At 42.5% G+C, this 25,741-nt stretch overlaps 1 protein-coding gene across 2 annotated transcripts in view; it reads left to right on the forward strand.

Moving 5' to 3' along the window:
* LOC308141145 (thyroid hormone receptor alpha) overlaps nt 1-24,247 on the forward strand; it is a 40,106-nt gene extending 15,859 nt beyond the window's left edge. Inside the window, exons 2-8 of one of the 2 annotated variants that reach the window (XM_080511173.1) lie at nt 8,169-8,230; nt 10,470-10,591; nt 13,511-13,658; nt 16,144-16,349; nt 19,590-19,736; nt 21,692-21,950; nt 23,751-24,247. In XM_080511173.1, the coding sequence (XP_080367299.1) occupies nt 8,169-8,230; nt 10,470-10,591; nt 13,511-13,658; nt 16,144-16,349; nt 19,590-19,736; nt 21,692-21,950; nt 23,751-24,001 (1,195 nt within the window). In that variant the 3' untranslated portion in view covers nt 24,002-24,247. The remainder of the gene's footprint in view (nt 1-8,168; nt 8,231-10,469; nt 10,592-13,510; nt 13,659-16,143; nt 16,350-19,589; nt 19,737-21,691; nt 21,951-23,750) is intronic. The other variant, XM_080511174.1, reaches the window with a different exon arrangement.
* The last annotated feature ends 1,494 nt before the right edge of the window (nt 24,248-25,741 follow it).

Genomic DNA, 25,741 nt, shown 5'->3' on the forward strand with positions numbered 1-25,741 from the left:
CCTGTTCATGCCTTTTGTGTTCCAGGAAATCAAGCGAAGTCCGTCACCCGGCTGAGTCATGGAGATAGACTAAAGATAATAGTAATGAGGTGCTCTCTGTTGTTCCACTTCTGAGAAGGATGTGAAAAAAAAATAAAAATAAAAAAAATAAAAAATAAAAACAACAACAAACAAACAAAAAAACACAACAACAAACTGAAAAAAGACATACAAACGCTCACACTCCTGATTATGGCCAAATCAACACTCAAATCTCCATACAAACCATATCTGAGCCACATAGCTCAAGACTTCCAGGCATCTGACGAATCTAAGATCTCGCTTACCTGATTATAGAAAAAACAAAACAATAGCTAAACAAAGCCCCTTTAAAATACAATAAACTAGTATGTGGGACATTGATGAAAAAGAAGAAGAAAAAAATAAAAACTTAAGACAAAAAAGACCAAATAATGATTGAAGTATTCAGTTTTAACATTAATAGCTATCAAAACGTAGATGTAAGGGGAAAAGTAAGAAAATAATAATAAATAAGTAAATATATATATATATAAGAGGAATCATATAACATTGTCACTGAACTGGGTAACATGAATAACAATAACATGAAAAATAACAAGATAAGTTGAACAAAAGGCCAACGTAAACAGTATTTAAAGCTGTAAACAGGGATTGTAAAAGTCTAAATAATCCCCAACGTAATAAACAAAACAGGTCCCTGAGAGAGAAAATAAAAAATATAATTATATAATATAAAATGCGTAAACTCACACGCTGCTGGAACAGAACGAGTAACAGTGTTACCTCAGTCATGAAGGGTTGCCACCTCCGTCAGAGTGTTATCCGCATCAGGCTTAACATCAGTGTAGCAACCCAGTCATTACATTAAGTAAATAAGGCACAGCAAACGCAACACTTCGTAAGAGGTAAATAAAATAAAGTCAATCATTATCGGGACGAAAGGAAGCGATGAATTGTTTCGCTTCCTCGACTGAGGAAAGCCTCTTCTTACCCCCCTCCGTGGTCGTAATGGTTAGCCGAGCAGGGAAGAGCAAAGCTGGTTTCAGGCCGAGTTTATAAAGTTCCGAAAGCACCTCACGGTACCTGCTGCGCTGTTCCATTATCTCCGGAGCGTAATCCTCGTAGATGGCAATCGGCGATCCCTGATATTGTAGTTTGCCTCTCCTGGTCCTGGCCTCCCGTATAATTTTGTCCTTCTGCTGGTAGCGGTGCAGCCGCACAATGACGGGCCTCGGCCTTTCCCCCGGTTTAGGCTTTGCAGTTAGCGCTCTATGCGCACGGTCCAGTTCGGGTGGTGCGGGAAGGATATCGGGTCCCAGAACCTCAGCAAGCAGTTCAGCAAAGAAGGTAGACGGCCGGGGCCCCTCAATGGATTCCGGAATACCGACAATTCGGACATTATTACGGCGGCTACGTGACTCCAGGTCAGTGACTTTAGCCTGTAGCTTAGCATTGCTATCCCGTAACGTGGTGAACTGTGACTCCAGAGCCTCGAGGCGCTCGTCATGTAGGGCAGAATTCGACTCCAACATATTTATTTGTTGGGTTTGTTCCGTTACAGCAGCCTCAATGCGACCAAGCTTAGTCTCAAAAGTCGCAAATGTCGCCCTTATTTCCGTGAGAATGGCAGCCTTATGCTCCTCAAGAAGGGATGCTATCGAGGCCATGCTAATATCGGCTCCACTGGATTCGGAGGGGTCTGTTTTAGTAGTTGTGTCCTTCTTCCCTTGTCTGTTCGCCTTCGATGCCATATTTACGCTGGATACTGCAACAACGTTACCATCCACTTACATTATACTTTTATTGAAGATAGGGGTTGTTTAGAAGGGTAAATGAGAAGAGCCACAGGAGCGAGATCCAGTCCACGTCTACTCCATTCCACTCGCTCACCGGAAGTCCGTTTTAGCGGTAGTTTATTTATTTTTTTAATCTTAAAGTATCATGAAAACAATTGGACTTTTTGGAACTTTTCTTGAACAACTTAAAGAACTTCCAACTCTATTTTCGCTCCTCTTACTTCCCTATATATCCCAACCTAAAGGACTGAGAATATTTTTGATTAGATCACAATGTGGGGGAAAAAAAGAATTGAATCTATTGTCGCAACATGGTTTTTCTTGGAGCTTTATGGTGCTGTCACCTTCACTTCTGTCAGTGAGAGTCACTTTATGCCTGCACTGTTTCCTGCCTCACCTCTGCATGAATACATGAATATCCTGCTGTTAAAACACACTGAGTGTGCAGCAAACATTGCAGGTATTATGGAGCTAAATGGAAATGCTCTCGGTAAACTCCTCCCGATGGTTTTACACCAGGTTTGGAGTTAAAATCACAAACACACACTCTCAGGATTTGAGCAGCTGCGTCTTTCTGTTCATAGGGAAGGGTGTGTGAACAAATGATGGATGGTAGATAGATAGATAGATAGACGTTTCAGTCTTTTTCTAAGAAACGGCTCAAAAAATGTATTTAAATATATTCTCCAAATGTATTTGTATCTTACATAGCAGAAAAGTGATTTTATACTTGCTTATAAATGCAGTAATCACAAAAACATACATGATTACACAAAAGACAAGAAAGAAAAGCCTAATTGGGCCGATCTGTGGCATCATCATAACACTTCCTTCAGCTGAACCGGAGAAACGACACCAGACTGCTGTTATGTAATCAAGTTTAGAGGCAACTACTTTTTGTTGTTGTTGTCGTCCGAGGGGACGACGTAAAAAGAGCAAATGAAAAAAATACAAATAGTGGAACCAAAAGGAGCATGGGGGGGGAGGGACAGGGATCAAAAAGTGAGAATATCAACGGGAATGACAGGTGGCGAGAGGAGAAATGAGAGAGAGGAAGTGAGCGGGGCATGACGAGGTGTGTTGTGATGACAGCGAGCATGTCGTCAGGGCGTAGGAACTATACATGCGTGCAGACAGGGAGGGAGGGAGGGAGGTGGCAAGGGAGGCTGGGCGAGAGTGAAGTGGAGGAGGGGGGGGGTGGGAGGGGTGACGGGAGGGAAATAAACAGTGTGGCCATTCCTCCCCCTCCGCAGCCAGTCTGAGGCAGAGAGCTACGATTGCCACAGACATTTGCCGCTGACAGCAGCAACTCAAGCCGGACCTCATGTGCTTCACCGGCATCTGCTGGAAGATCGGTAGTTGAGGAATTCAAGTCCGCCACCTCAGCTTGGCGTTCTCGTGAGCAGGGCTGAGCGGTGACACATGCACTGACTCCCGGGAGGCTGCAACAGCAGAAAGAGCTGCTGGGTTTACTCGTCTTCGGATATTCCTGCAAAAGAAAAACAAAAAAAGGGAGCAACATGCATATCTTACAGCCGTATTGCATCAACAGGTTTGTGTGATTGTAATTGTGCACGTGTCAGAAGTGTGTGTTGGGGTGCGTGTGTGTGGGCACACGCTGGCATTGTGCCCTCCACTGCAGGCTCAAGATAGTTGAAGTCTGAAAAAGGAGTTCAAAAGGAACAGGCTGTTATTGTTCATTTTCAGAACAGTTTATTCTTCTAACAATTGGATTTTCAACATATGACCACACAAAACTGGTTTTATCTGATAAAAACCAGTAATTATTTAATCGCTCACATGATTTTTGAAGTCCTCTTGATAAAGTAATTTGCTGTGACAAGTTATGTTGAGGCAATTACAGAGGAAATTTAATCAGATTCTCACGTGCAATTTTGTTTCTTGAGATTTCTATTTCTATAAAGTAATCCTGCAACTGTAAAGCCATCCTTATTAATCGATGCTTTTGAAAGAGTTAAAAATGAAGGCTTTAACCCCCCAGCCTTTGTTTAAAGCACGTTTCAAGACCTCGATTGAACTCCACCTGTGTTAAATGTAAGAGGCTGGTCATGAAGTCCACGGAGCTGCATTCAAGACATGGGACGATTGGAAATGCTAAAAGGGAAAATCCGCTGCTGAGAAGGTTCCCCAGGAGAATATTTCCACCGTAATTCATGATTGCAAGAAGTTTGGAACAAACGGGACTCTTTCAAGAGGCCAAAGTGAGCAATCCGTGGGCAAGGGCCTTGTTTATGAACGTGGTCAACTACCTCGTGCTGGCTCAGTTCCAGAGCATTGTGCGTTCAGATGGTGGGGGGGGGGGATTCCATCACTGCCGTAAGTGATCTGTACTTTACTGCAGAGACAACCAAGACCGACTCAGTGAATAATGCGAGTGCATGACACTGCCGGCCGGTCCACGATGTACCCTGTATCGTGTCCAGTGGTCAGAGGGATCGGATCCAAACCCACTCAGAATGAAGTGGCTATATCAGATGGATTGATGTATGACTTACTGACCCTTCGATGTTAACTTTCCGTTCTTCGAGGTTCCATTTCTAGGAAAGCTAAACATTGCTCACCACCTGTTTGATCCTGTCCCACGTGGTGGTGGCAGCCTTGGCTTCTTTCAAAGCTCAATGGAAGAAAAAGAAAGAAAGGATTCCTCACTTAAACAGCAGGACCACCGACTGGGGTCAGAAAGTTCACATTACAACAGGACTTTGTCTTCCGCCTTCATCAGCCTCCATCTCCATCAATCTGCTATTTGACCAGCCACTTCTATGTCCTCCTTCCCTCAGTTCAGTTGAGGTCTTAAATGGCACGCTGTAGAAACATATAATCGCGTTTTAAGTGAAGTACGAGAGGTGAAATCATACTGAATCCTTTTTTTGTTCGTCTTGTGGGAGATGATATTGCTTCGGTCGCTTCTAAAAACCGTGATCGCTTGACAGTACACTTGTTGTCAGGGTTTTCAGCTGCTGATCTTCCACCAGGTTCCCTCTGGGCAGAGTTGTAGACCTTGTCTGCTTGTGATTGCAACATCCGTGCCATGTGCTCCAAGGGTGGTTTATCTAAAGAAACTCGCTGTGAAGTTCACGGTTGACCTTGAGTTGATCTCGGCGTGCAGCAACTTGGCTCTTATTTGTAAAGCAACGGCAACATTAACAAATGATAAAATGGCAGAATATCTGATGAGATAAAGTCAAAAGTCAAGTCAAAGTCAGCTTTATTGTCAAGTGTGCTAATATGCATGACATACAGCACAGATGAAATTTCAGTCCTGTCAGACCCACAGTGCAAAAGGCATGTATCAATTTCAAAAAAAAAATAACAATTTAAAGATTTAAAAATATATACATCATATAATCCTACAAACAGTAAAGTGACATGTACACAGTGTCTCTCTTTTGAGGTAGAGAGTGTAAAATCATGTTTGGATAGTGATCCTTGTCTGGTCTTCCTTAACCTTTTTTCGGGTGGTCAGTGAAGTATTGGAAAGTTGAATATTTCAACCTCAGATAGTTTTCAAAAGGACCAAATTTTGAAGACTTTTATAGACAAAAAAGTCAAATTGATTTTGTGGAATTTACATTTTGAAAAACCAGTGGGAAAAGTGAACAACTGAGCAAAATGGCACATATTTCTGGCACTATTCACATGTTCGGCACTTTAGCGTGTGTGTTTATTGTGATGTTTTGGCATCACTAAAACAAATATGTACATTTCTACACAAGCAGCACCGATTCAAATGCATCTCAGAACTATTTCTTGTCGTCATTGAAAAACCGATAAAGGGTTTTAAGACAAAAGGAGTCAGAAGACAGAAGGAGCAGATTTAAATTCCTAAAAAAAAAAAAAAATGCCGATTAGAAAACTTGACTTCCATGAAAAGCAGGAGTTGGCAATAGCAGATAATAGCAGATATGGCGCAATTTGAACTTGTTCTACTGACCCCTAGTGGTCAATCATGGATAATTGCAGCTTTAAGTTGCACAAAGAACCTTTGTTGCAGTTCTCAAATAGATAACTCCATCCAAAGTTTAACTGTAGAAACTCACTTGTGACCACTTGATCCATGCCTCACAGCCAAATAAATATTTTAGAACAACCTCAGACAAAAGTGCCCCTGATCCGATGAAACGCTTGTACTTGGCCTCCAGCGTGAACTTGAGTGAATCCCTCATGTTGCAGCCACAGTGATGTAAACCTAAAAAAAACTTATGTTTGATTTTACTGAATACAGCGATAAAAATAAGGCATTTTTTTATGTTCCAGTGGCTCAAGTCACATCGATTAGCATTCAGACGAGACGGTTTTCCACCATGTGTACCGTAATAAAGTTAATAAGTTTGATCGACCATGAACAGGCGCAAGTACTGAGAATTTTTTTTTTTCTCTTTGTTTTTGTTCTTTTTTTTATTTTGGGTTTGGAAGAGGGAAATGGTTTTGACAGCCAGAAAGTGGGAGGGAGGGAGAGAACTGAGGGAAATCTGTGGTGTTACCTAATACTGTTGATGGTAGTTTTTGGAGAGAGAGAGGGAGGGGGCGGGGGAAAGAGAGAGAGAGAGGATGAGGGGGAAACCGAAAATCGCTCGGAGTAAAGTTGAGAGAACATAGCTCCTGCAATGAGAGTCGGCAAAGTGGGAGGGGCAAGGGGGATTTTACGGGGGAGCGAGAGGGAATGGGAGGGGTTGTGGAGGCAGGCATGTGGATACACAAGGGGGGGGAAGAAAAAAAAACGGTAATAATGGACGGTAATCCAAATCTTCTGCCAGGAGCAAATACAGACTTCATCCTGTGAGAGTGAGAACAGAGGAAGGATAGGGAATGGGAGAAAAAAAATGAGTAAAGGAATTATCTATATCCTGCAGAGCGTCTCTGTACAATCTATATGCATGTCTTTGTGCATGCATATAGATTGTATAGATTTCCAGTAATCCCAAAAAGACGCAGAAAGCCCGAGGTGACCTTTGTGTATTTAAAGGGGCAAAAAAGCAGAATGAGTCATCGGACATTAAAGCTTTATTCACGTAGTTGTGTTGGAAGAAGAAAAAAAAAAAACACAGTCAAAGATTAAAATAAAAGATCATACTGGAGGGTATAGTTGACCCAGACATCCCTGCGGTCAAATAAAAACCAGACATCTTATCTGCAGCCAGGCACATCATAACCGTCTGCAACGCCATCCATCCGGAGGCTGACGTCTCCTCGTTGGTGTAGAAAGCTCAGAAATGACTGGTACAAACAGGTTGCTGTCGTGGCTTTTCTTTTCTTTTTTTTTATGGAAACGCTCACATCAGTGTTTCCGCGGCGCTCAAGGTGAAAAGGAAAACATGTCAAGCAAGTTTGAGTTTGTCATTGTGTTACTTTACTGTTTTAACCTTCCAGACGTTGCTAATTTGTCGTGACAACAGACGATTGCTACAAGCAGATGGTAGATGGCAGATGTTCCAGTCAGAACGTTCCCAATCATCGCACGACACGATTGCGTGAGACGTTGCGATTCCACCCACTGGACTGCTGTGTCCAGGGTGAACGCCATCGACAGCTTTGATGGGTACCAGCGCCCAGTGAAGGGACCCTTAGATAAAATATTGAAAATGGATGAGATGAATTCCAGTGAGATTCACCCCTCCATCCTCAAATCAAAGACACTGTGTCTTGTTACAGAATCAGATTCATCGTTATTTATCACACGCCACCCATTCATAAGTACATTCATACAGTAAGTCTGAAAGCTGAAGTAAAATCTCGGAAATCACAGTTGATCTTTAGAAAAGTCCCTTGTTGTGTTTGTCAAATCGCACCAAAGTTCGACAGCATACAATGTTGGTTCATGATACTTTTTGTTTTATGGACTGATTGAGTTCCTGTTATTTCAGTCACACCTTCGTTTTAGCAATTCCCTGACTTTGTCATTCCTGCTACTTTTAAAGGACAGACAGTTCAATCATGAATGAGTATACGTCCACTCTGAAACACAGCTTCCCACCGTTTGGACATCTGGACCATATCTTAGTCCTGTATAGGTGTCAAACTATTCCACCACTTAATGCACACATACAAGATGAAAAGCAACTATAATCATTCCAAGAGCTACAAGTTTGTGTTCGACCTTCAACTTCAACTAAATGCCTGAATGGACATAAATGTAATATAGAATGACGCCAGGCTTGTAAATTGGTTCCTATAAGTTGAAGCAGTTTCCAGTGTATTCCTGAAGCTTTAAGTCATCAATGAAAAACCAATGGATGCACGACGGGAGGTAGTGGGAGTGTGCTCAGATTTCTAAAAATGCAGCGAGCTTTGCAGCGTGGTTGACTGTGATCTTGTTTTCTTCCCTCCCAGGTGGCCAGATGTGCCCAAGAGAAAAAGGAAGAACAGCCAGTGTTCGGTGAAGAGCATGTCGGGTAAGCGTTTCTCACCTGAGCCTTGGTTGTTGCTGTTTGTGTCACCGCTACACGAGGAAGTGAGCGGGGCTTTGTGTTTTGTGATGAGATTTATGATGTGAAGTGGGAGCGGTGGTGTAGGGGGGGGGGGGGGGGATTTGGCCCGTTACTCGGTAGCTCGCACCCCGCTGGGCTTTCAGCGGTGTCCTCTGTGTCATTAATATGATAATCTCCTCATCGCCATTTTCGAGTTTCTCTCGGACGCTTTGCTGAACACAAATTAGCTCACCTCACCTCGCAGAGCTGTGGCTAAGGCTATTAAAGTTTCAGGCTACCAGCGTTTGGTTTAAATTAATATGAAGTACCTTATGAGGTCTTTCAAAGGTAGCTCTCGCTCTCTCTCCCTCTCTCAGTCGAGGGCGAATGTATTATTTTTCATTGCGGGTAGTTCCTTACCTGGCTCTTTAAATGAGCTTTCATAATTGGCGTCAGCCTTGTGCGAATCACAGCAGCGTGCAGCCCTGCTACTTCTGTACTTTTCAGCACTTCTTGAAGCCAAGCGTGAGCAGGCTTCAGCTCTGAAAAACATCTTACAAGCATTAGATATGAATTATGCAGCATAATAACATCCAGGAATGGTGTTCATCAAATTGAAAAGAAAATGCTTCATGGTTTGTTTGGTTTTTTTTTTTTAAAAAGGAGCCAAATTCAAGTAAGAAAGTTCATTGTTGAGAAAAAAAAATGATTAATGATATGCAGTGGTGCAGTTCTAATGTAGTGAGGGCTCCATGGAATCAATATTTACACACAAAAATGCACCAAAGCTAAAGTTCAGAAAACTATTGAGTGTTACTTTGGATTAACTTCTCACAAAACCCTTGGAAACAAACTGAGGGCATGTGGGCCTCTGTTAAAACAAACTAATGAGGGCGAAGGTCCCAATCAACCTCGCGCTGGGTCGTTAAGTTCAGCACTCACCCTTAAACTAAAGCGGAAAAAAAAAAATATGCCCAAAACAGATTAAATAAAAGTGAAAAACACTAATTTAAGAGGTCTCCTGATGGAGGAAGAGAAGGTGAAACACCTCCTTCACGGGTGTAGAACGCCTCGGGTGGCCTCCATCATCCAATTGGCAGTAATGAAGAAAAAGAGCAGAGATTCATTACCGTTTATTCAATCAGGGAAATGAGTGAGCAAGGGAGGCTTGTGTAACAGGCAGCTCGCCACGTTCAGACATTGCAGCAAATCCCATCCAAGTAATCGCATAATAAATCACAACTGCTGTTAAACCCGCAGTGCAGAGCAGTACCACGGACTGAAAATGAAGACAGAACGTCCCGTTAAACAGTGCTACTAACTTTTCTGCTTCTAAAAAGCTGCGGGCTACTAAGACCTTGTTACTCACGGCCAAAAGCGATAATTTCATCAGTATTTGGAAACCGATGTCGACTCAAACAGAGGGTTATAATGAAGGGCATTTACTTTTGTATTTGTTTGTTATTTGTATTTCTCAGACATTAGAGGGTAAAAAAAAATTCCAGCCAACAAACTTTACTTTGGTTTGTCTGCTACCCAGAAGCCATCGTGCGTATGTGTGCGTTTGGATATGTTGTGTTGAGGTGGAGGGGGGTCCAATTCTCCAGCGTGCAAATGCATGTTTGCAAAATGCTGTTTGGGTGGGCAGCCTGAATGAGGATGAAGGTGTTTGCGAGCATCCTCAGATGACTTGTCAGTCACCGTGCAGCAGCATGGCAGCTTGGAGGTCACACTTGTGAAGGGAAACATCGTGTTCAGACATATTCTCGTTTTCAAAGCATCAAAAGGGCTTCACAGGAGAACCATTGACAAAAGCAAGTTGAAAAGCATATATTTGATGACTACGAGAATGTGAGTGTGAACCACATAAGCTGGCATGACACCCGCTCTGTGTTGTTCAGAGGAGACTCGCTGCTCTTTGCGTGAGCTCCGTCCTGTATCACAGTCTCTCGGGGGGCCATGTGCACAGGTTGCTTCACTGAAGCCCCCTGTGATAACGCTCAGCCCCCCCCCCCCCCCTGCCTTCCCTCCACTCCCTCTTTTCCACATCTCATCACCGCCACCACTGCTCCCTCCTTCCCCCCCCCCGATACCACCACCACCACTGCTCGCCGGTCCACCTGTTCGCCCGCCCTGCCCTCGCTGGCACCTCCCCCTCGTTCACCCTTCTCTCATTCCGTCCCGTCTTTCTCTTCGACCTCCTCCTCCTCCTCCTCTCCTATAGCTCTTAGCGTCTCTGTTCCAGGGTACATCCCCAGCTACCTGGAGAAGGACGAGCCATGCGTGGTGTGCGGGGACAAAGCGACCGGCTACCACTACCGCTGCATCACCTGCGAGGGTTGTAAGGTAGAGTCCAACATCTATTACTTACCAACAGAGTTGAGCCTTAACTGCTTTAAGAGGCAGCATCCCAGAAAAAAGTAACTCTTACGGAACAAAGTTGTGTCATCAGCATATAGTCACCTCCGTATTGGGAGGAGAATCACAGTTTTACTACTTTAGATCCTGTGAGGAAGGCCAGGTAAGTTTGAGTTTAACAAGGCACTCCTACCATAAAGAAAAGTTTCTTCTGTTAGTTACTGGAGATGACATAAATCTGTCGTCATAGCGATACCAACATATGCACTGAATGTACTGGGATAATTGTCTCCATACACTCAGCATGTCAACAGCTGGAGCCCTATTTTATTACTAAATTATTGTAATTAAAAGATCGTAATTCACTTCTTCTAATATTACATGAATGACGACAAGGCAGAAGTAAGACGCAGAAATGCGCCAACATTTTTGGGAAACTGACTAAAAACTCAGCAAATGTTGAAACGCTGTGGTTGGAAACTGCAAAAAGAGAAAGTGCACTGGTATTAGAACAAACCACAAAGACAGCATTAATACTAATGCAGCTTTTCAACTATTTTCACTCGGAACAAAAGAAACAAATGACGGGCCAGCTGGAACAAAAGCAGTGGTTTTACAGTGCGGTACAGTCGCGTGTTACCTTATAAATCTTCGTCTGCATCACGTCACACTGACTCCGACAATACAGCAGGTTTAAGTGACTGTTGACATGAACCATCACATGCACAGTCAAACCTCTGACAGCTGTGTCAAAGTTTCCTCCACATGTATAAGCAATGTGTGTTTGGGGAATAAAGCAGGCGGCACAAACAGCCTCTTTCCCTCTTTTTCTTGTCTTACTTCCCAAAGCAGAGAAAAAGTGTAAGCATTGGAATAAAGAGTGTGACGCATCGCAGGCTCTGATGCCTCTGACAGGAGGCGAAGGAAGTCGATCTGGAGCTGAAATGACAGCTGACATCAGACGAGGAAAAAAAAAAAATGTTCTTGACAGCAGAAAGAAAAGTGAACGCTTGATTTCAAACAGCAACAGTCAGCTGAATGATTTTAAAGTATGAGCAACCGAAGAAAAATAAAAAAGAATCAATAAGGCTGAAGCAGGATGTAAAAAGTGACTTATGCTTGGCTGAACATTTGCTAGTTTTAAAGCATTAATACATCCTAAATGAATTATTCTGATTTGATTAACTCCCAAACAAGCTCTACGTGTTCAAGCCAAAGGAACTTGTGTGCTTCTTTAATCAGATATTCCAACGAAATCTAAAAAGAATTTAATTAGCTGTTCTCCAGTTAAATTCCTCTCACATATTTTCCTTAAATTTATAAGAGAGGCCGGGAGTTTGAAGGTTTCCCTTGTTCAATTTATGAGCCCGAGTTCACGCTGAATGGAGGCCGTGTTTATGTTCTTTTATTGAGGGCCGTGAATTTCACAAGCGGAAGGTTTTTAATGGATGTTTAAAAGATAAAGAGTCGCCTAAAGCAGAAAAAAAAGCTGTTTACTTAACAGATAATTATCATTAAAAAAAAAAGAAGAACTGTGATTGTTTATGCCATTATTAAACTGACAGCATGGGACAACTCTGCTTTCTTATTTCTCTTTGTGACGTTTCTCAAATCTAGATATACGATGTTAACTCCAGTAGGGGCTCCTCCAAATGCTGTCGATTAAGAATTAAAGGCCAAATGCATTGAAATGAGCAGCAGATGGCTCAGCTTTTGAATCTGTGGAGACAAACTAAAGCATGAGAAGTAGAGAAAAACTGCAAATTTTTACATTGATGTAAAAATGCTGTGAGCAGAAACATTGAAAAAATAGTCTTCCGCTTTTTGTCTATGTAACACTCACGCAGATTTCGGCTCTCTTAAAAATGCAAAAGCTACCAGAGAAAGAAATCTGTTAAGACATATGCTATTTGTTACATGGACATCGGGAATCTGCAGTATAAATGTCCAATCAAACAGAGTAACACTGGAGAAGTTCCAGATATTACAAGTTTAATCCATCTTGAAAAAGTCAACAAAGTCCAAATTTATTCATTCAATGTTGTCGGAAAAGGGTTAAAGGCCAATTCCCCTCAACATGTTTTGTCATTTTGTTCCTGGATATTTATACTTCCTTGTGCAGAAAGTTGTTGGCTGTTTCAGCATTTGTCTGATCAGGACATCCATCATTTCTAATAAACCTGAACAAGTGTGATGTGGATATTTGATCAATTCACCCTGCGTGGTTAAAAAGCAGCAAGAATTTATGGCTAAAATGTGAATCGATGTGTGCTCAGGTTTCTGTGCGATAGAAAATCAACCTTTCAGAAGCTGTTGAGACAATGCGGGAGGCTCCTTGATAGCAGGTGTGAAGCTGCAGAGAAGACATCTATTATTCCATGATTGGCGTCCCAGAGAGCAGCCCGACTAAAAATGGCTCCAGCTATTCTTGAACCACATCAGAAATGAGAAGCAAAAGTGCGATTATCTTTTGATATTAGTGTTTTATGGGTTCTACCAATGAAGTGTTGTAGTTTTCTGAGTGAAGATTCTTCCTCGAAAAAAGATTTTCCAAATTTTTTTTTTTTTTGGGGGGGGGGAGCTCCTTGGATACCTTTGTGCATAAAACAAAGTTTTTGTAAGCTGCTAATGCAGTGTGATTCCAATCAGGCTGGCTTCCAGCTGTGTTTTCTTTCTCCGAGATGAGAGATATTCACTGTGCATCTCAGAGTCCCACCACGCCATCACCAGCCCGACATGTGATTGACCCCATTTTACGCTCCCGATTTTATTCTCATCGGAACACGTGAACATTTTATTTAATTTTATTTCTCTTTTTTTTTTTTAGGATTTGATTTCTGAGTTGCATGTTTTCTCCCTTAATTCGATCACTCGTTTTAATTGACCCCCTCCTTTGTCCTCGCCCAGGGTTTTTTCCGCAGAACCATCCAGAAAAACCTCCATCCGTCCTATTCCTGTAAATATGAAAGCTGTTGCATCATCGACAAGATCACCCGCAACCAGTGCCAGCTGTGCCGCTTCAAGAAGTGCATCTCTGTGGGAATGGCCATGGACTGTGAGTTATTAGCACTTCATCAAGTCTACGCTGTCCAATTATTTACACCAGCGGGAAAAGCTACGAGGTCGCAGCATAGATGCTTGTATCCTTGCGGTCATGGCTCTGTCAGTCAGCACTTTTCAACACCACTGGGATATTTTCTCAGGGGTTGGATGAAAAGCACTAAAATTCATAGTTGACGCAATGAAAATTCTACTTTCCTCCATCAATACTGTCAGTTGCACAATAATTAGCTGAGAGTGTGACGGCAAACTGGGAGTTTGGGGAAGATCTTCAGTTATTCAGAAGTTAAATGTGCTGATTATTGATGCTGAACCAATACTGGCTAAAAGAAAACCATAGCTGCCTGCCACTGATACAGATACATCAGCAATTCATCATTCAGACTGTCTTTATTTTTATGGCAAAAATAATGTAAGACAAAATACTTTACGCACCAATCTTGGAATCAATTTTGCTTTTAACTTTCTTTTCAATTCATTTTATAGTGTAACACTTTGATTTTATAAAAAAAAATAATACATTTTATTTATACTGCACTTTACATTTTGGAAAAACAAAGTGCAACAAGAGAGAATAAAGACATGAAAACATACTAATTAGACGAACCATAAAATTAGGCAATGAATCAGTCATTAGGAAATAAAAGCCTAAAACATATTAGTAAAAATGAAAGATAAAAGCCACAGTAAAAACCCTCAAAAGGAGAAAAAGGGTTAAAGGTCATAGGCCTTTGCATGTTGTTCATTTAACCTGAGGTTCGATCTAAAACATACAAACGACATCCATGTTGAGGTTTCAGTATTAAGAGATCCTGTTGTTATCAGGTGCTGGAGGAATTTTACAAACTCCCCAAAATCCTACTAATTCTATTAATGTTTCAGTAAATCCAGGATTAATGGACGACAGCTGCCTACAAAGTAGTGCTTGTACGAAAATAGGGAAGAAAACTCCACCAAAAACTTCAGATCAGGTACTTGCAACGTATTTGTTTTCTACCGCCTCGAGACATCAATCTACCACCTGCGCCACCTCAAGATCTCTCAGAGGAGATCAGATGTATTTTCTATTATTGGGTGTTGGATGTGAAAATGAAACCTGCATCAGGATGACACTTGCAGACACACTCAGTCCTGCGTGTTGCTGCTTCACTGGCAGTTTTTTTTTTTTTTTTTAATATATATGGAGCTCTTGAAGGTGCATGAAAGAAATCTGAACCATGAAATAATAAAGTTTATTCATACAGAACTTCCCAGTGTTACAAAGTGCTGTACATCAGCAGGGCTCTCGACAAGAAGAGGGTTAGAAAATACAACAAAGCAATAAAGAATATGAAGACTGTAGCACAGTGGCGAAATTACAATGGGATCAAAGGAGTTGGTGAAATGCTGTTTATGAGCCGATCAGAGTCCATGTAAACTCTGCTAATCAGATTACTTTGTACCGATTTGTTACCGTTAAATAATTTGATGAAACCATTGAGTTTCTTCTCCATTGAGTCCCTGGAAATGGAGTCAGATATGGAGATTCTGAAAGCTTCGGTGACCCAAGCGTCACAGAAAATAGCGTCTCAAATATTAAAATGTAGCCAAACAATGAGCTTCTGCAGGAAGAAGAAGATTAAAAGTCTTGATTTTCTCCATCGGGTTAGATAAAAAAAGTACAACTTGTTCTCATTTGTGCAGAATATTTATTAAGTTGTGTTGAGTATAAATAAGAAAAAGCCAGAGAATGTGGAAAAAAAAACAGCAAAAAAAAATTACTCTGCTGTTAGTTAATGCAGTCAGGAGCACATGTACACATCTGCACATCCTTCCACTGGGAATGCTGGGGATGATTTTAATTTAGCTGTACATGTGCTCCTGTGGATAAAGGAAATAGTTTCCGTTCCTCCGGTTATTTCGGTAAAAACACAAACTCACAACATCTGGAGTTTACTTCCAGCACAGAGCACTTCAATATCCCACCTTTATTTTATTTTTTTTTTCATTACTCAGTGAAGCAGCATTTGGCGCACGCAATTTTACTACTTATACAATACCTTAGTCTGCACACAACAATATGAAGTGTTGGGTATTCAACGTAACGTACATAATACATGCCTATAAAAGTAATGCGTACTCTTTCTCTTGGATTGCACTCCGGTTCAACTGTCATTATCCCGAGCAAATTAGCTGAAAGTCATTTAGTGGGCGTCTCTGCGGGAACATATTAGCAATGCTGAATGGACACAAAGTGCTCGTGTTGGCGCAGCTCCTTGATTACAGACATCTGGTCCACTAGTCATCCATCCACAGCTCATAAATGAATATTAGCCATGTCCTTTCAGGTTCAGCGGCGAGAATGGACATTAAAGCGCAAGGTCTACTCGTATCACGTGCAAATTACAGTCAAATCGATCCGTTATCGCCGCCGTCGGAGCAAAATCGCACGAAGTCACATAAGCGTTTCCCCTTCCCCCCCCCCCCCCCCCCCCCAACAGTGGTGTTGGACGACTCGAAGCGCGTGGCGAAGCGGCGCCTGATCGAAGAGAACCGGGAGAAAAGGAAGCGGGAGGAGATGGTGAAGACGCTAAACGTGAGGCCCGAGCCGGACACGGCGGAGTGGGAGCTGATCACCATGGTGACCGAAGCCCACCGGCACACCAACGCCCAGGGCTCCAGTTGGAAACAGAAACGCAAGTTCCTGGTAAGTTCTGGCCGGTCAGGTCAGAAGTGGCTTGTGAGCAGTGGCGTGATCGCGGACGTGCAAACAGTACACACACAAAAAAAAGTATTGGTACCTATCAATATGAGATCAAGGGGGAAAAGCACTACACCACTGTGCCACCCAAAATATACACAATAGAAATTTGTTATAGTTTGAAATGATACGTCATTGGGAGTTGGACTTGCAATATGTGACAACGATTTGCAATGATTACAAGCACAAATTCATCATTTAATTATCTTTATGCCTTATGAATAACGTCCCTCTTTCTCTGTCAGTCGTAGAAAACCGCAAAAACTCTTTTTTACAAGCAATTTTGATTTCTGCTGCACGTTAATGCACGGTGTAAATAAACTCCTTATCCTATATGTATGTTGAGTTGTTGACACAGTCTTATGAGGATTGACATAATCTATGCTTAATTGAAACTGAAGCATCATACAGATTTCTATTAAAGGTTAGAAAAAGGTGCGTCAGAAAACACCAAAGTCCTCCCGTAAACATGAACTGGCTGTATGAAGCGAGCGGGCGTTGTTTGGGACCCACACTCGCAGTTCCTTCCTTCTTTTATGCAGCTCGTTATTCCAAAAGCTTCCTCCCCGCAGTGTGCTGGGAGTCGTTTCCACTTCAAAAATCAAGCTCCAGCATGAAGGAAATCGACTTCTTTTCATTCCGTGGAGAAAGACAGTCGGACAGCTCTCCGTTTCATCAGCGGCTTCCCCTCACCCCGACTCGCGTGTTCAAAGACGGCGATGGTTACTCGGGCACAAAGGTCGGATGGCAGTTACCAGGCAACCATTCCATAAAGGCAGAGATATGGGGGGTTTTTGGGGGGGTTTTTTCTGAGTTTTTTTTTTTTACAAGCATTTTTGAAAGGTTTTTTTTTTTTGTGGATAAAGGAGACAAGGACGCCTGAGAGCAAAATGTGTATTTGGGAGTGAGCAACAGAGCCAATCAGAGTACAATCTGATCCCATTGTAATGTCACAGCTTTACAGAGAAATATAGGCAAAATCAAAAAAGAGATAGGCACATAACAATTTTTGGGAATGTCCAAACTCCCCCCCCCCCATAAATGGCCATCAGAAGTCCTCGCTGTTGTTTCTTGCGTCGTCTTGTACACATTGTACCGTGTTCAACGTCAGCGGATGATTTTTTTTTTTTTTTAGCAGATTTTTACCGCCGTTTGTTGTCTGGCTGATTTATGATATCCTGCTAATGACCCTCAAGTTTACCCCCCCCAAGTGATCCATAAAGCCACTCCATCATTGTGTAAAGCTGCTTCCTGTCTGCCGCGGCGCTCGTGTTCCCATTATCCCTCTTCATCAAAACAGGATGAGGATCAGCTGTGCACTGCTACCGCCGCGTCCCTCTAAGCTGACTCCAGCCTATTTGTCCCCGTTGCTCCGCGATATGGCTCCTCTCGTTATCCTTTTGTCAGCCTGTTAAACTCAGATGATGTGTTCCTAATTTGCTCTGCACTCCTGTCTACTATCTGCTCTGTCTTTTTATAGCGTGGCGGTATTTAAATTGGTTCCACGCTGTTGCCATGTGAGTCTCCGAGCCTTTTAATGAGCAGTGACTTTCAAAGATTCAGTTTTTTTTTTCTTTCTTTCTTTCTCTTAGTCAGTGTTTCATCACCGCTGCACCAGCTGAGACGAGTTTCATGCATTGAACAAAAAACAAACCAGGACTGAGCCCCATTTTTATTGTAAAAGCTGTACAATGGAGGGAAGAAAAAAAAAAAGGAGAGAATCAAACATCAACCCACAAGCTGAGCTTTCAGCCGTGGCTCAGGGTTTTCAGTCCTCTGAACATGTAATAGTCTACTATGCAAATTTTCAAGAGTTTTTTTTCTTTTTCTTTTTCTTTTTGTGGTTCACAGTTTAAAAAAAAAAAAAATCCATATTTATCTTTACGGACTTCTTCATGTTCACCCTCTGAAACGAGAAATTGAAACCATTGCGTTCCCGCCAGCTCTGATTGAGAACGAAAAAAAAAGGCTCAACCTCCCAAAAAAGAATCTTTATGGATGAATGAAACATTTGGTTTCTGAATATGGTTTATGGCGACACTGATATCCACCTTGCATACTGCTGTTTCTCAATGTGAACAGGAAAATCACACTCGAGTCAAGAGAAAAAGAATTATGCGTACACAGGGAGGACATGCAAACTAAACAAAACACAAGAACGTCTCTGAAACCCAACAGGGACTTCCTGCCAAACCACCAAGCAAATTTTCTAAAGCGTTGCAGATATAATGCTGGACTGAGACTCGAGCTGAGCTATTGATGATGCTGCCGGGAAATATAGCAAACTGCAGGGGAAGTTCTTTGGACATTTCACTGTATTTTGCACCAGAAGTTTTCATTAAAATTGGAACAGTGTCCTGACTTTTGCATAGGATTTATGATAGACATTTTCACCACATATACTCTGCACCACAACAAAATAAACATTAAAGTTTAAATGTAAAGGTTATTATGGCACTATTTCATCGGTGCGGCCGGCTCAAGATTAAATTGGACTGTATTTGGCCTTGGGTTTGAAACCCCTGGCTTTGGATGAAAGTTCTGCCAGTCAGTCTTTGTTTTGTGAGAGAATATCTCCCTGTTTTCCTCCCGAGTCGCTCTAAAACTGACGGCTCTGAAAGCCTGCCATGCGGCAGGCCGCTTTATGATCGTTAAATGGCCTTGTACATGAATAAAACACTCATTTGTTGAACTGATCAATATTCCTGGTGCCGACTGGTGAGACGTTTAATAGTTCTGCAGACTAATTTAATCAACATTTGCAGGAACGGCTTTGCAAACAAGCGTTCTTTCAACATTAAACATTAATCAGCTTTATATTACAACGTGTAATATGTTATTGCTGTTTTGTTTGCGATCTGACAAAGAGTTGGACGAAGATTTGCTGTAACAATTTGTCCCATTACAATTCCAACTGGACCGATAATCCACTTCCTATCATCTTTTATTGCTGCCGGCTAATCACTGATCTATAGGAAGGGCGAGGGAGCTCAGATTCAAAGGCTCATGTGTGTGAAAGTCAGCTTTCTTTCGACGGTTTCCAAACTAATTTGACACCGGCATTAATGTTTGAGCTTTGGGAAGTTGAAACCACAGAATTAGGAGTCGCTCATAACCTTATAATGACACATTTCGTTAAATACCGCGTGTCACAACAAGGCCCGATTCTCCCCGTTGTGCTTCCAGCCCGACGATATCGGCCAGGGTCCCATGATGCCCACGTCGGACGGAGATAAAGTGGACCTTGAAGCCTTCAGCGAGTTCACCAAGATCATGACTCCCGCCATCACGCGCGTCGTCGACTTTGCCAAGAAGTTGCCCATGTTTTCAGAGGTGAGTGGAGTAGAAATCAGCCTGTGCGTCCATAGGACGTTGAAGCACATGTCGAGCGCATGCTTTGGTAATCAAGTGTCCGGACTTGAGCAAGAGTATGCGAGGTAAATCCGGGATTTCACTCGCAAAGCTGGAGAAAGAGTGTCTAAGTTCAGAAACCACGCAGCAAGTGACTGACTGACAGCATTTATCCCAAGAAATCTCAAACAAAATGCAAACTTTAAAAGGAAATAACCGCTCACTTTGAACGAAACGAAAATATCCCGAGTGTTTAAACAGTATTTCGCAGTGTCAGTGAAGTTTCCATTACTGTGCGCCTACTTTCTACAATAAATATTTTAGTGCGTTCACTTCCTTTGGATCTTGTATCCGCCCCAACATGTTCACTCATTCATTAAACACAAAGTCGTGCTTTATAATGAGCAGCATCTTTACTGACAGCTGCTATATTTGTACATATTTGTGAATTTGCAGAAGTAAACATGCAGTTTTTTTCTGCAGGCAATTCAGTAAATATGGTGAAGTCCTGAACTGAAATGATTTTTTTTTTTTTCCGGGGCGGGGGGGGTATGTGCACTTCCTGTTCCTGCAGCTTTCGCCCGGCTGCTCATCATCTGGGAATATACCGAATAATAATCCACCTCCTCACCCTCCGCATCTGCCTAATTCTGTCTCTGTGGATGAAATGATGAGTCACCACTCCAGTGTATATGCGTGTGCGCGTGTATGCGTGCCCCACCTAGCAGAGTGCAGTCGTCATGTATATTGTAGGGACTTCTCGGTTACATAAAGCACAGCAGGGGATTTGTTGTGAGTTAAATTGTGTACGTTATTCTCCGCAGTGCTCCGAAACATCGTCTCACTTTTGTCCGACACGTCAGACTCATTTGTGACAATCAGTTCCACTTTTCTAAAAAATTGTTTTGAGGCAAAGACTTTTGAAGTTACCTGCTGCACGTTTGGGGACATAGAAATAAACTATATACAGCAGGAGGAATGCCCTTTCCCCGCATGAAAGGAAATCCTTATAGAAATGAAACTGGTGGATAAAACTATTAATTTCATTTAAAAACTTTAAGTTTGTTTTGCGTGTAATGCTGATGAGGCTTGGTTTGTCCCATGTTTCCACTGGGAAACCCAAGTTGCCAGATCTTGAACACCAAACACGATGATCTCCACTGGGAATTGAGGGAGTACAGTATTTTCAACAAATGAATACCTGCTAATTATAGATTCACATGTTTACCCCAAACACATGTTGTCAACGTCCATCTGTTGGGTTTGAAACTCCACTGATAAAAGCTGAAAGCACATATATTCTCTTGCCCCATCGAGACGCAATTCACAGTACTTATCAAAGAAGTAAAGGAAATAGATTAAAACAACTGCCCAAAAAGTAGACTAAACATAGTAAAAACTATATTAAGATAAAGGTAATTGAAAAAAGTAAAATCTAGAGTTTAATCGAAAGTCTGAGCAAATCATTTTATTACATTTTGATGCTTGATTCTTCGAACTCTGAAACACTGAGTAAAGTAAACCTCTTCCTGAGAACCTCAGGGGTCTGGATGTTTCAAAGATCATTTATTTATTTGATAGATTTAGGCCCCAGACCATTCAAAGCTTGAAAAAAAAACAAAGTTGAAAAATCCCTCACAAAAACTAAAATTTGTCTGTTTTTTTTGTGTTTTTTTTGCTTTAAAATTAGAAATCAGGTGGAGTGTACAGTGTTTTACCTTCCCACAGAATGTACAAGGCAGCTCTGAATATTATATGGGAATATATGTAATATGTTTATATTGAAGCTCCAACTGGGCGAGCACATGTCTTGTGGACACTAGGGGGCAGCAGTGAAGGTTAACAAATAATTGTGTTGTGCTTTTCAGAAGAATTAAAGTCTTGGTCTTGGTCTGTCCACTTTCCTTTCCCCCAATGAAAACGTTTTTCTCCCGCAGCTGCCTTGTGAAGACCAGATCATCTTGCTGAAGGGCTGCTGCATGGAGATCATGTCGCTCCGCGCCGCCGTGCGCTACGACCCGGAGAGCGAGACGCTGACGCTCAACGGCGAGATGGCCGTGAAGCGCGAGCAGCTGAAGAACGGCGGGCTGGGCGTGGTGTCGGACGCCATCTTTGATCTGGGCAAGAGCCTGGCGCAGTTCAACCTGGACGACTCGGAGGTGGCCCTGATGCAGGCCGTGCTGCTCATGAGCTCAGGTGAGCGGCACCGGGGGCGACGCTGGCTCGATCTCAACTTTGAAAAGACTTACAGAATAGGCTTTGATGCTTCATGAACATTCAGTGGTCACTTTTCGAAAGGAACCCAGTACGTTACATTTCACTGGTCTGAACAGCGACAGCAACAACGACATGTCAGGGTTACGATAATTATATAATGTCAACATGAATACTGTATATGCGTGCGCATACTCCAGAAGCCATCAACATTACATGCACAGTCAAAATCTCATTGCACTCCGATAATCCATGGGAATACCCTCCACAATGGGAACCTCTTTACGTGAGTATTGAAGCCATCATTACAAACACTGGATTGGACTTCCTGTCCGAAATACGTTGTTTTCAAACTCTTTACGGTGAATGTGAGAGAACATGTTTTATACGTAAGTTTTTCACGTATTATATTTCTGATTCTAGAAAACCTTTGTTTTTCTAGCTGTTTGATTGTTACCTGTGGTCTTGTCATTTTTGTTTTGCATGTGTGCCCCCCCCACCTCTCCTCACTGTGCATCAGAGGCTTCCTCCCGTGCAGAATGAAAAGATCCTGACAAAAATACAGTAAAATATTCAATAACCGACTCATAAATAATAAGAGAGATCCCTGCCTCTGGGCTCACATCACTCAGCCGTTGCAGAGAATTTTTTTTTTAACTCAACTCGGTTTTGCGATCCAACAAAATATGTCCTGTCAGAGCGTTGTACCGACATCTCCCGCTACTTCAGAGAGGAGCTGCGCCTCTACTGTATGTTGGGATCACTTTACCAGTCATGTTAGGTATTCTTCAGCCTGAAACCACAGATGTGTTGTGTCTTCCGTCAAGTTTTTTTTCTTACTTCAAAGAGTCTGTGTTCGTCCACACTCTGCGCAGCTTGAGTCATCATGTTTTCCAGGTGCTTTTCTCTTCACCCTTCCTTGTTATTGTGAATTTCCCGTGACGCATTCGAGCAAGCTCTCGGCTTTCACTCCTAAACGGGCACTGTTATTTGGAATAACAGCGCATTTCCACGAACAAGCTCATTGCGATTGTCCACTCGTATGTGCTAATCAGTTATGGCATCTTCACCCGATATCCTGCAGCTCCACTGCTAGAAGTTTTATAGTAACTTCGAGCAAAAAGTGTTTTCGGGTTCGATCCCACGTGTGTAGAAGAGTTGTTAAGCAAAATACTAAAGTCCAAGTTGTTTGAGTGGAAGTTGAGCACTGCTATTGCATGGCAGCTGGTTCCACAAAAATCATTTCCTCATTTTGGTGGAAATCCAAATAAGTTTACATGTTTTAAACCGAAAACTTTTGCTGCATTTTGGGTGTTTTGTCTTTGACTTTATCTCCATAGAAATGTTGGAAAACACAGCTTTTTTTGAAGCGCTGCTACTGTGCATGCACACCTCGGCCGTAGTAAATCCTTATTTTGCACATCTGATAGTAGATCAACAATAACAAGTCGATATTCTCCCAGGACTTGGTCATTTAGAGTTGAAAGTCAACCGTAATAGCAATGAAATCTTTGTTAATGTTTATAGCCTGTTGTTCTCTGCATGCACGTGTGTGGTTTCAATACAAAAGCAAACAACAGCACCCACTAGTGGCCCCACATGAATACTACATTGTTTTCAGCATTTGTACCATTTCTGGAACGAACGCAAAAACTGTAAATTTTTCAAATGGGGCCTCACACTGAAGGATTTATTTGTCTGATCCAAGTGTCCCCCCCCCAAAAAAGTGAGGTTTTAAACATTCTTGGCACTGTATCATGAGTCCTGTCTCCTGTCGTGCAGACCGCTCGGGGCTGACCAGCGTGGAGAAGATCGAGCAGTGTCAGGAGGCCTACCTGCTGGCGTTCGAGCACTACATCAACTACCGCAAGCACAACATTCCCCACTTCTGGCCCAAGCTGCTGATGAAGGTGACGGACCTGCGTATGATCGGGGCGTGCCACGCCAGCCGCTTCCTCCACATGAAGGTTGAGTGTCCCAACGAACTGTTCCCCCCGCTCTTCCTGGAGGTCTTCGAGGACCAGGAGGTGTGAATCTGTCTTTCTGACAAAAGGACACATGCGGGGGTGACGAGGAAGCGTGGGCGAAGGACAAGAGAAGAAGGATTTATTTTTGTTTGTTTTTTAAAGAATTTTTTCCTTCAGTGGGAACGTGATCCGTTAACTTTTTTGTTTTAGTTTTTTGTTTTTTCCTCCCCCCCCCAACCCCCCCTTTTTTTTTTTTTTTTAGACCCACCGCCTGCCACCAGCAAACACACATCCACACCAATAAGAACACACACCTGGTTACCTGGCAATGCTTCTCGTCACTCTTGAGAAGTGCGCACATACAGAGTTTTAAGGATTTATTCACAGGTTTGAAAACACACTGCCATCGAAGTACAAAATCTCTATATGCAAACACATCAGTTAACTCCTCTTTGCACCTGTATGGACAAACAGCTGTACTTTTCCTGCGACTGATGCAAACCGGGGGGCTCGGTTTTACCTCGACTAGCTGCACACCCACCCAACACCTCAGACAAGTGTAGTCCATTTTCTTGAAATCTCTGGGACCTGACCATTAGCGCTTCACAAACACACACACCAACCCCCCCAGCCCTCCAATACTACCCTGCTCCACCCCCACCCCCACCCCCCCACCCCCCACGTCCGCTCCACCACAAAACGTGTCGTCGTCATCGTCGTCTGTCCACGCTCGCGAGGCCCTGTGAGTGTCCGCCAACCTACCTCCCTCACGTGCTGACCTCTCTGTACCGTTCTCACGTACACACAGAGACACATGCAGACACACACACACACACACTACATGCGTGCATATGTAAAATCACACCCCCACACTCTTACCTCATGCATTGTAAAGATGTGTTTCCTCGTTAATAGTGTGGGTGATGGTAGTCTATCTAGAAAACAGAGCCATGCATGCAACAGGAACACTTTATATCTATAACCATAGTATTTATTGGCACGTGCGTCACGTACAGTAGCTGCAGTTAAACGACATGTCAGAGATATACATAATTTATTATATGAGCCGGGTTTAAATCCCGGGTTGTGGCAGGAAAGGCATCCCGCGTAAAAACTTGCCAAGTATATAATGACTTGCTGAGGCGCCCCCTGTGGGTGGGAGCCGCCGAATAGTTCTACGTTGAAGGTACAATATGTAATATTTTTACCTCACAGAGTTTAACAGTAAGCTACAATAATGAAGAGAACATGTAGAAAAATACACTTTTAACGTCACCTCGGAGGCGTTTGTGTGTGGTGCTGTAGGAATTTTTACTGTAGCTCTTGCCCGTCCAGTTGTGTAATGCCACTTTGTAACACTTGGTGGTGTAGTGAGTCACTTTGACATTTTGCTTGTCCTCAGTCCACGAGTGGATAGAGTGGTAATAAAGATGGTTGTTAAAGCTCCGGGGCAAATAACAGCAGACTCCCAAAACTTTAAAAGGACCATTAAATGAATGCTACAGTGACTCACTATTGCCATCTAATGGCCACATGTGGCATTTACAAAATCTTATATATTGTACCTTGAAAGTTTATAAGATGTGATGAATATCACTGTGCTTTCTGTCGTAGATTTTTTTTTTAAATAACAGTCTGTACTTTATATATTCAGCTGTAGCAAATAGCGAGTTAGCTTAGCTCACCTAAAAGCAGTTGTTTGGTGGTTAAAGTGTTATGAGAATCGAAGTGGCTATTCCTCACCTCTGAGAGTATATTTAGAGTGAAAGAGGTGGCAAACTTCCACATGTTTCCAATTTTGCGCTA

The sequence above is a fragment of the Blennius ocellaris genome (genome assembly GCF_963422515.1).
Source record: "Blennius ocellaris genome assembly, chromosome: 16".
Lineage (NCBI taxonomy): Eukaryota > Metazoa > Chordata > Actinopteri > Blenniiformes > Blenniidae > Blennius > Blennius ocellaris.